The following is an 11,401-nucleotide window of genomic DNA, read 5'->3' as shown; positions in this document are numbered from 1 at the left end:
GGGACAGGGCAGCCATACCAGCCCACTGCTGCCACCCTAACGTGCAGGCTCAGTGTGGCCAAACCGACGCAACTGCAAGAAGAATTTAAGGAGTGGAACAAAATGTTAAAAGAAAAAAAAAAGACAATGCAACCAAGTGAAGCATCTCTGCAACCAACTTGGACCGGTGGGCTGTGTTTGATGACCCCAATCCCATTCCCTAATGTTGTTCCAGAGAAAAGAGACCTTAAGGTGATTAAGTTTAAATTACCATAGAACAAGAAGCAGAACAAGGAAAAGTAGCCAGTGTATTGATATTTGATCAATACCTCCTTGAATACAGTAAAATATGATTATCAATAATTACAGATATAACTATTGTTGTTCAGTTGCCAAGTCGTGTCCAACTCTTTGCGACCCCACGGACTGCAGCACACCAGGTTTCCCTGTCCTTCACTGTCTCCTGGAGTTTGCTCAAATTCATGTCCATAGAGTCCATGATGCTATTTAACCATCTCATCCTCTGCCACCCTCTTCTCCCGGCATCAGGGTCCAAAGAAGGAGGGAATGGCAAACCACTCCCATATTTTTACTGTGAGAACCCCAGGAACATGAACAGTATGAAAAAGCGGAGATATGACTTGGTGGGTGTCTATTTTGTACTATTGCTATTGCTAAGTCACTTCAGTCGTGTCCGACTCTGTGCGACCCCAGAGATGGCAGCTCAACAGGCTTCCCCGTCCCTGGGATTCTCCAGGCAAGAACACTGGAGTGGGTTGCCATTTCCTTCTCCAATGCATGAAAGTGAAAAGTGAAAGTGAAGTCACTCAGTCGTGTCCGACCCTCAGCGACCCCATGGACTGCAGCCTTCCAGGCTCCTCCATCCATGGGATTTTCCAGGCAAGAGTACTGGAGTGGGGTGCCATTGCCTTCTCCGATTTTGTACTAAGAGCTATACATATATTTTCTCCCTGTAATAAGGATCCAACTAGCTATATCTGTCCCCATTGAACAGATGAGGAACCTGAGGCTCAAAGCGAACATGTAATTTCACTGAAGACACAGAGAGCTGGGGCCAAGTCTGAGATTGAAACTTGGGATGCTGACATCCATACACAAAATCTATACTCTTGACCCTGCCCAACTACCTTGATAGAAAGTCACAAGGGACTTAAATCTGAACATCTGACTCTCAGCACCAGTACTGGATTTCTTTGAGGAACTAATCTGTATATTGATAAGAAGTTCTGAAACCATGGTAGGTTGTTAAATGGAGTTAGAAGACAAATTTTAAAAAACCACCACCAACAAAATTTTTATGAGTTAGAAAATTGTCATCAAGACCACATCTGCATATTTGAGGAAACCTAAGCCCTTGGGATAAGCTAAAATACCTTGAAATCAAAGACTTTAGGAAACCCAGAAACAGACAGCAAATTAGTGCATTTATGAGCAGTGGTCTGGAACAGGTAGGTTGAGGGGCCAGACTGTCAATTGAGTGAAACCTCAATTACTGAGTAATCTAATGTATACTCAGGTACATTATCACAACTCAATAAACAGCTCTTTGGAATGAAGTAATTCCAATTTGCTTGCATTTTAATCTGTGTGTTGCCCTGAAAATTTTGTATTGCCTACACTCAAATGAGGTGGTGTTTTCTGAAGCACTGATGCTCACAGTCCCAGGACAGTAAACAAGCCACAAACCAGCCATAAACACACCTGCCTAGGGAGAGACAGAGACAGAAATGGAGACAGAGGTCCCCACGCTCCACAGCTTGGCCCAGCACAAGCACCTGCCGCAGACAGCATCAGAGGGACCTCCGGCTCCTGGCACCCTCGGGAGCTGAGGGTCCTATGACCTCCCAACCCCTGCATGGCCTGAGTTCCAAATGAGTGATGCCAGGCGGAGTGGGCCCATGAGGTCAGGAGGCCGAGCACAAGCAGGACCAGAAACTTTTCCTTTGTTCCAGATCCCTGGCTCACTGGTGGTGGATAGAGGAGGAATCTGGGGAGACTGACGTAGTGGGAACTCCAGGACCCAAATGTTCCCAAGCCTACATGTTGGGCCCCATTTTAAAAAAAAATGTAAAAAATGCTGGCTGTGCTGTGCAGCAGGTGGGATCTTATTTCCCCGACCAGGGACTGCATCTGTGCCCCTGCAGGGTAAGCACAGAGCCCTAACCACTGGACCACCAGGGAAATCCTATGACCCCCACTTTAATATTCCCTCCTGTATGTTCTGCACATGAGGGAAGCACCCATCCCCACTCTGCATAGGAAGCCTCAAAGGATCTCTGCAGGGCCACAGATACGGGAACAAGATTGTGACCTGGACAAGTGTCCTGCCCCATCTACCTCAGTTCGGTTCAGTTCAGTCACTCACTGGTGTCCTATTCTTCATGACCCCATGCACTGTAGCACGTCAGGCTTCCCTGTCCATCACCAACTCCTGGAGCTTGCTCAAACTCATGTCCATCAAGTCGGTGATGCCATCCAAACATCTCATCCTCTGTCACCCCCTTCTCTTCCTGCCTTCAATCTTTCCCAGCATCAGGGTCTTTACCAATGAGTCAGTTCTTCCCATCAGGTGGCCAAAGTATTGGAGCTTCAGCATCAGTCCTTCCAATGAATATTCAGGGCTGATTTCCTTTAGGATGGACTGGTTGGATCTCCATTCAGTCCCTTGGACTCTCAAGAGTCTTCTCCAGCACCACAGTTCAAAAGCATCAATTCTTTGGTGCTCAGCCTTCTTGATGGTCCAACTCTCACATCCACACATGACTACTGGGAAAACTATAGCTTTGACTATACAGATCTCTGTCAGCAAAGTGATGTCTCTGCTTTTTAATACGCTGTCTAGGTTTGTCATTGCTTTTCTTCCAAGGAGCAAGTGTCTTTAATTTCATGGCTGCAGTCACCATTCACAGTGATTTGGGGCTTACCATCCACAGTGAGCCTAAGAAAATAAAATCAGGGATCGAACCCAGGTCCCCTGCATTGGAAGTACAGTCTTAGCCACTGGACCATGAGGGAAGTCCTGTGTGTGTGTCTGTGTGTGTGTATGCGTGTGTGTGTAGGGAAGGGTTAAATCCATTTCTGGAATCTGGCAGTTGGTATCCCACTCCAGACAGGAAGGGAACTCAGGAGCGTGATGCATGAGTTAAAAACAAAAGTTAGCAATAGGTCAAGGGACCCCTGCTATGAGCCCAGCCTGCTGTCTGGATGTTTTTGACACTGTTCAGGACACGATGCTGCCAGATGCTGACAAGGCCACAAGCCTCGGGCCCTCCAGGTGAGGCCTAAATAGCATGATCCAGCCCCTGGGCCAACCCCCGCTCTGCCCCTAAGGACTTGTCTCTGTGTCTCAACCTGGCTGTGGATGTTCCTACAGCTGTAAAATGAATTAAAATAAAACCAAGGTGCAGAGCCACAGTCAGGACTAAATAAGATCATGAATGTAAAGGGACTTCTACATTCAAGGGGTCTAGTTTCTAGCTGACCCCCAAGTGAATGTAAAGAGAGAAGTGCAACAGGGAAGAAAAACAGGCACTAAGAAAATGCGATATTCCATTAAGGATTCCAATAAGGTGCAACAAAACAGGATCCATCACCAGGAGCACAAACCTAACTTCACCCACGGTGAAGGAGACTTCTGAAGAAGGTCACCCAGTGCACCCCTTAAAATGGACCGGTGAGGGCTACAGGGGAGGGGGCAGAGCAGATCCACAGCTCCTGGATTGTATCAGGGTACTACCCCCTCCAGGTTGAACTCAAGCCCAAGGAACACAGCCAGCAAAGGACAAACCACAGCCCCAGGACACCCTGCCACCCCTTCAAACAAAGCCATGATGCTTCACCATGGAAACCACATCCTTTGTCCAAGAGGCCTCTGCATTTGGCCCCACACCTCCTTCTTCACACCTGGGGACCTAAGGAAAGACGAAATGGAGTGTCTGACTCCATTTGTCTGCATGTGAACAGTTCAGAGCCCGACACTAGCCCCAGTAGTCATTCATCCAATCCACTCATTACCAACACTGTGCCAGGCACGGTAAGGTGCTAGTGAGACCGGGACAACAGGAGACAACACAGTCCATTCTCAGGATGGGGAGGGAGGCTTCCATTGCTGTGTGGGATATCACCATACAACAGGTATAGAGAGCGTCCAGAAAGCACAGCTCAGAAGTAACATATTCACTGACAATAGGAAAGACCTGAAAAGGCCACTTTATCACATAGATCAACCTTCAGTTCAGTTCAGTTGCTCAGTCGTGTCCGACTCTTTGCGACCCCATGAATTGCAGCACGCCAGGCCTTCCTGTCCATCACCAACTCCCGGAGTTCACCCAAACTCATGTCCATTGACTCGGTGGTGCCATCCAACCATCTCATCTTCTATTGTCCCCTTCTCCTCCTGCCTTCAATCTTTCCCAGCATCAGGGTCTTTTCCAATGAGTCAGTTCTTTGCATCAGGTGGCCAAAGTATTGGAGTTTCAGCATCAGTCCTTCCAATGAATATTCAGGACTGATTTCCTTTAGGATGGACTGGTTGGATCTCCTTGCAGTCCAATAAGTTGGAGTCTTCTCCAACACCACAGTTCAAAAGCATCAATTCTTTGGCGCTCAGCTTTTTTTTTAATAGTCCAACTCTCACATCCATACATGACTACTGGAAAAACCACAGCTTTGACTAGATGGACCTTTGTTGGCAAAGTAATGTCTCTGCTTTTGAATATGCTATCTAGGTTGGTCATAACTTTCCTTCCAAGGAGTAAGCGTCTTTTAATTTCATGGCTGCAGTCACCATCTGCAGTGATTTTGGAGCCCAAGAAAATAAAGTCTGACACTGTTTCCACTGTTTCGCCATCTATTTCCCATGAAGTGATGGGACCAAATGCCATGATCTTCGTTTTCTGAGTGTTGAGCTTTAAGCCAACTTTTTCACTCTCCACTTTCACTTTCATCAAGAGGGTTTTTAGTTCCTCTTCACTTTCTGCCATAGAGCACCAAAAAGTCAAGAAACGAGCCTAACAGGATCAAAATGATAGTTTCTTTGATATATATTGGCACTCAATGTAAACTAGTTTAAAGATGATTTTTTCCTGTTAGTTGTTCTGTTCATAACTATTCAATTTGTTGATCTTCAACTTAAGTGTTCACAGAATTCCAACGATGAGATGAACTCCTGCTGAGGCCAATAACTCATTCACTGATCCACCACTCAACAAATATTTTAAGGTTGAGTCAAACGAAATGACTGATCATGCAGGGCAAAACCATGGAACGCTGGTATGCCAGGCACTCTGCGAAGCTTAGGGGGCTGACTGTGAACCATGAGACACAAGGAAGATGGCACAAACTCCGCTGAGCTTATATCCTAAAGGGGGACACAAAACTGCCAAGAAAATGAAGAAAAATATAGAATTTGAAAATGTGAAGCATGGAAAAGAAACAAAGCAATGTGATAGAATGTGACCATGAGAATGGCGGGGAGCTAGGAGAGGGTAATTCTTTCAGAGAAGATGGCATGTTGACAGTCAAGCTGAGATCTGATGAATGACAAAGGGGCAGCCATGTGAATATCCATCTGGAATCAGGACAGCACAGGAGAGAGAATCTCAGATGGCAGACTCACCCAGGAAAGGTAATCATTACATAGGCGGGCAAAGAGAGGTCAAGGTTCCACACCAACCCACCCTTTGACCAAGGGAACCAACTCAGGAGACTTCTCAGGGGTTGAACAACGCTTCTATCTTCAAACACACTGGGTATCATTCTGCAGCTAGCATTAACATGAACAGCTCCACTATTTCATTCACTAAATTACGTTATATTAAAATTTTACCCGGTGAACATAATGCTGGAAAATGAGAGCATCCATACACTGCTGGTTTCCAGTATAAGCTGTCAACCTTCTTTTTTTCAAAAGCAATATTGCAACACAAAGAAAAATCCATAAAGATGCTCATATTCTCTGGCCTAACAACTCTACCTCTAGGGAATTTATCCAAGGAAATAATCTGGTTTAGTAGAATAAAAATATTCTCTTCGGAAGAACTCAATTGAGGTGTTAATTGCTGCACGCACAAAGGAAAGATAAAAACAAAAACACCTGGAATTATCTAAATGATGACAGAGATTTTTAAAAATAGGATGATTGTGATGAACTTGATGAAATAGCACACAACCATTAAGCACTGTAACAAAGATTATGGAGTCTTTTTAAAATGAATGGAATATCCAGCTCCTTCAGAAAAGGGAGAATGTACATATTTTCATGGAAAAACACATCAAAGATTCCTCAAGGTGAACAAGAAAACTGGGAAAAAATTGATTCAAAGTCAGTAGGGTGGGGGTTATTTATTTCAAAAGTCCTTCTAAAATATTGTCACTGTATCGAGTTTTCAATAAAATATCCCTTAGAAACAATTGTTTTCTCGATCAGTGTAACAGAATGCCACCCAAGCACAAGGACATTGGCTCACTCTAAATTTAAATGCAAAAAAAAAAAAAAGCCAAATTTGGAGATGCCTTCCATGTCATCCATCCCATAAGCTTTCATGTACAGATCTTACATCTAAGACTCAACTTTGAATGACAGTGAAATATTGCATGATTTTACAGTAACTTTATTTTTTTTTTTTTGAAGTGGGTTGATGGGGAGAATTTAAAGCTGTTTCATTCTATGGAATGAGTGAAGGAACCACAGATAAGAAAACAGCAGTCTTAGCTCTTCCCACCATGAAAGCTTGGGGCCAAAGGATCCCTATGAGACCAACCACGTGGGTGGCGGCACTCACCTTTCACGATCAGCTCAGCATAGTTGGACACACCGGAGCCACCGTCAGAGCGGATCACACAGCGATACTTGCTCACGCTCCGCTGGGTTGTGTCTGCCACACTGACTGTTGCCGAGAAACGCCTGTGGTTGACCACACGGGTGACCATAAGGGCCGTGTCCCTTCCATTCCATTGCTGCAGGACAGAGAAAAGGAGGGAGAAATCATAGTATCACAGGCTCCCAGCGTGGAAGCTCCACCCACCCCCACACCCGCGGGGCCCATGACTTTCCATAATGAGTCTCCATTGCTGGTATCGGTAGGTGACAGGATTCAAGAATAAACTTTGCTAGGGAGCTGATGTGAGAGGGCAGCTGCCTGCCCATAGGAAGAGAGGGCACAGCCCCTTCTAAACACCTTGGCTCCTTGCTCATCTGCATATAAGGTTGGCACTTAGCCCTTTAAACTTCCTCCCATTTTTGTTCATCTCTTAAGCAAAACCCACAGGGTATCCCGAAGAGCAGACTCAGGTAAGTCAGTGAAAACATAGCCCACAAAGTGGCAATAAACAGCTGGTGTGCTGGTACCCCAGCCACAGGTCCTGCGTGCCCCCTACGTGGACCAATCTGTCCCCCAGGCACAGTATGAATGGGGGCTTTTCAACACCTCTCCTCCTTGGCATTTGCTGCTTCCACTGCCCGAAGCCTCCTGTCTGCCTGGAGATACTCTCACTGCCTTTAAGCCCAGGTGCAGCTCATTGGCATTTCCAGTAAGTGCCCTTGACTGTCATATCACCTTCTCGAAAGCTCCTCACTCTCCTATGTATGGTGCAAACTTGCCATGCAATTTTTCCAACAAATGTTTCCCTCAATAGACTGTGAGCTGCCCAAGGGCAGGACTTTGGTCTTTTCATCTCCAGCACCATGCCCTGATGCCTCTTGACTTGATAAACATTTCTAGAATCAACATTTTTAATACAACATTTTTGTCTTTACAATCCTGAATCTTAGATGTGATATTCTGGGTATGAAAAAGTCCCTGTTTCACAGTAGCAAGTTACAATAACTGCTAGGAAAAGAAGTGCAAGTGAATACCATTTGTGCAAACTCAGGCAGGCAACTTCATTTCTCTGGCCTTCAGCTCCTCCTTTAAACCATGGCTCTGATACTGGGGCTTGCTTTATGGAGTTATCGTGACCAATAAATGAGAAGGCATGGAAAACATTTGACCTGAAGCATATTCTGGTGTCAGTGAAGCTCTCTAAATCAAGGGTCCCCAACCTCTGGGATCTAATGCCCAATGATCTGAAGTGAAACTAATCTAATAATAATAGAAATAGAGTGCACAATAGCTGGAATGTGCTTGGATCATCCTGAAACCACACCCCCAGCCCCAAGGTCTGTGGAAAAACTTGCTTTTCACAAAACTAGTCGTTGGTGCCTAAAAGCTGGGGGATAGCTGCTCTAAATTAACCATGAAATTAGAGGTGAAGTGGGGTAAAGTGGATAACAGCCCTTCAAAGATGTCTATGTTCTAATCCTTAGAGCCTGCAGATACATCACTTTACATAGTAAAAGGGATTCTGAAGATGTGATTACGGATGTTGAGATGGAGAGAGATTCCGAATCAAACAAAAGGACTTATATGCAGAAGAGGAAGGCTGGATGGTCAAAGTCAGAGAAAGAGACGTGGCGACAGAGGCAGAGGTCAGAGTGGTGCGACCTCCTTAAGATGAAGGAAGGAACCATGAGCCAAGGAATGCAGGGCGGGGTGGCCCCCAGAAACTGGGAAAGGTAAGGGGAGAGATTCTCCCCTGGAACCTCCAGAAGGAGCACAGCCCACTGACACCTTGATTTTAGCCCATAAGACCCATTTCTGACTTCTGATCTCCACAACTGTAAAGTAATACGTGTCCATTGTTTCAATCCACTCAGTTTGCAGAACTTGTTACATCAGTAATAAGGAATTAACACAAACAGCAAAGGACTCATTAAGTGCAAAAATATTAATTTTTTCAAGTTTAAATCTTATGTTGATGTCTCCTCCAGGATTATTTCACTTTTCTTCTTAATGATGTCAGATTCCAGCGAGGATTAAGTGCATCCCCTTGAACCATTTACATTTTTTCTGTTTAGCTCCTGAAACCACCAGGCTTTCTCCCATGGAAGAATAAGAAATTGTGGGTTGTCTTATAAAATCTCTGGAAAAACAGGCCTTTTGATAATCACATTTGTCATATTGGGAGCAGGCAACAGCCGGACAGGGACGAGCTGAGGGCCCAGAGCCATGAAAGGCAACAACGCTGTGATGGACCGGGGCAAGGAGCCGTGGAGGTGAGGTTCAGAGAGATGAGCCCACACGCAAGGGCAAGCAGAGGCTCAAGGTCAAGGCAACTGAGCAGTCACCCAGGAGGAGCCCTGAGGCAGAGATCGCAAAGGGTTCCAGAAGACCAGGGATGGTGAGAGGCTCAGAGGCCAGAATGCTGGGGCAACACGGAGAAGGGATTTAAAGCAGAGAGGATGAGTAAGAAGCACAAGTACCAGCCACCATCAGCCCCAGACAGAGGCAGAGAAGAAAAGGGGGGAAAACAAAGGGAAATTTTATTGTGCAGGAAAGGACTCAGAAACCTCAGCCCCCAGGCAATGGATAGGTTTGAGTGGACGCAGGTGGGATGCCAAAAGCCTGAAGTGGACCACAGCCCGGAGACAAGGGGAAAGAGTAAAGCCTTCCAGCCATGACATTAAATGCCATGTAAGTGCACAGGGATTCAGATGCTGGGATGCTCAGAAAGAGCAGGACAGTGAGGGGAAGTCAAAGTCCTGGGAAAAGCCAGAGAGGTGCAGGACACAGATGGTGCACGCTGAAGCCTGTGGAAAATTCTACGAAACCCTTAGGCCCATGTTACCGCTTCATCTTGTTGGAAGTCTTCTTTTGCCGCCTCTAATATTTTTCATCCATAAGTACACCCTTCCTCCGAAAGTTCCAGGCACGCCTCTTCTTGTGGCAAGTGTTGGAGAGCTATATCTGTTATAAAATGAATCATCTTCTAGTCGATGACTCAACTGAATCAATTTCCCAGTGGGCACTCAAAACAGTGTCTTAGGTTGGGTTCCCCAGAAGAAGCATGGTCTGGGGGCACTGGCTCGTAAAGCATACTTTGCTCCATTCTACCCAGCACCTTCCTATCTCTGCCTCTTCCGCCAGTACTCTATATGAGCATACATGCTAAGCCGCTTCAGTCGTGCCCGACTCTCTGTGACCCCATGGACTGTAGCCTGCCAGGCTCCTCTGTCTGTGGGATTCTTCAGGCAAGAATACTGGAGTGGGTTGCCATGCCCTCCTACCATAGGGTCTCTGGAAAGCCCATGAGCCACTGCCTTGAGATTTGCTGGTTGTCTGCTCCTGAATCTATGTTCAAAAAATTTTTTAAAAAGAGAGAGACTAGGAACTGATTTCCATAGAACGCTGACAACATGGGAAGCTCAAGCACCCCTGCAATCACACACTGCTTCCTCTGAAAAGTCAATATATCCCCTGTGAATAAAGTTCCATAACAGAGTTTGATAAATATTTTGTTCAAAGCATGGGATTCGTCTGAGTGTTTATTAGGTAGAAGTCACATTAACGTACATAACTGAATGCTCAGTCTGCGTCAGGTGTTGTGTTAAGTGGCCTATGCTTAATCCACCTAAAGTTCCTAGGAGAAGTCCTTTTCAAATGGTGGGGCGCAGACGAGCAGCATCAGTGTGACCTGGGAACCTGGGAGAAATGTTCATTTTAATGAGAATTCGAGGGCTGCTATACCTTTGTGGAGGCTGTTTATTGGGGTTGGTAATCTGAGTTGTCTTTTCCCTTTCCCTCATTCTATTATTAATCACACTGGAAATGTACTCATTATTTAACAAAACAGAAAATAAGAGAGTGTGGAGTGTGGAAGGTATAATTTCTGCGCAGAAGAATTTATAGGCCAGGGCTAAGATTCCAGCAAAACAGCAAAAAGGGCAAAACATAAACATAAAGCCAAGTATTAAAATAGCATCCTTCAAGGAAGAAAACATGGTCAGCAGAGAATGAGCAATGCTCTTAGAATAATCTAGAGTGGTGGTTCTCCAAGGATGGTGCCCAGACTCACTGCATTAGCAGTCCTTGGAACTTGCTAGAAATGCAAATTTTCTGTCCCCACACTGGACCTAATAAACCAGGAACACTATGAGGGTGGGGGAAGGACACTTTTGCTTTCAAAAACCCTCTGGGTGATTCTGATGCATGATAAGGCATGAAATAAGTCCTAAGAATATTGCTATTTCTCAAATGAGGAAACTGAGGCAGAGAGAGGTCAAATGGCATGATTTAGAATTGTTGTCATTGTTCAGTCACTACATTGTGTCTGAATCTTTGCAACCCCATGGATTGCAGCACGCCAGGCCTCCCTGTCCATCACCAACTCTCGGAGTCTACTCAAACTCATGTCCATTGACTCGGTGGTGCCATCCAACCATCTCATCTTCTATTGTCCCCTTCTCCTCCTGCCTTCAATCTTTCCCAGCATCAGGGTCTTTTCAAATGAGTCAGTTCTTTGCATCAGGTGGCCAAAGTATTGGAGTTTCAGCATCAGTCCTTCCAATGAATATTCAGGACTG

At 45.5% G+C, this 11,401-nt stretch overlaps 1 protein-coding gene across 1 annotated transcript in view; it reads right to left on the bottom strand.

Annotated features, from left to right (window-relative positions):
• PTPRT (protein tyrosine phosphatase, receptor type, T) overlaps window positions 1-11,401 on the bottom strand; it is an 839,242-nt gene that overhangs the window by 694,055 nt on the left and 133,786 nt on the right. Inside the window, exon 5 of the mRNA XM_010829234.1 lies at window positions 6,783-6,957. Coding sequence (XP_010827536.1) covers window positions 6,783-6,957 — 175 coding nt within the window. The remainder of the gene's footprint in view (window positions 1-6,782; window positions 6,958-11,401) is intronic.

The sequence above is a fragment of the Bison bison genome, unplaced genomic scaffold (genome assembly GCF_000754665.1).
Source record: "Bison bison bison isolate TAMUID 2011002044 unplaced genomic scaffold, Bison_UMD1.0 scf7180017864500, whole genome shotgun sequence".
NCBI lineage: Eukaryota > Metazoa > Chordata > Mammalia > Artiodactyla > Bovidae > Bison > Bison bison.
This window is presented reverse-complemented; position numbering and strand designations above follow the sequence as displayed.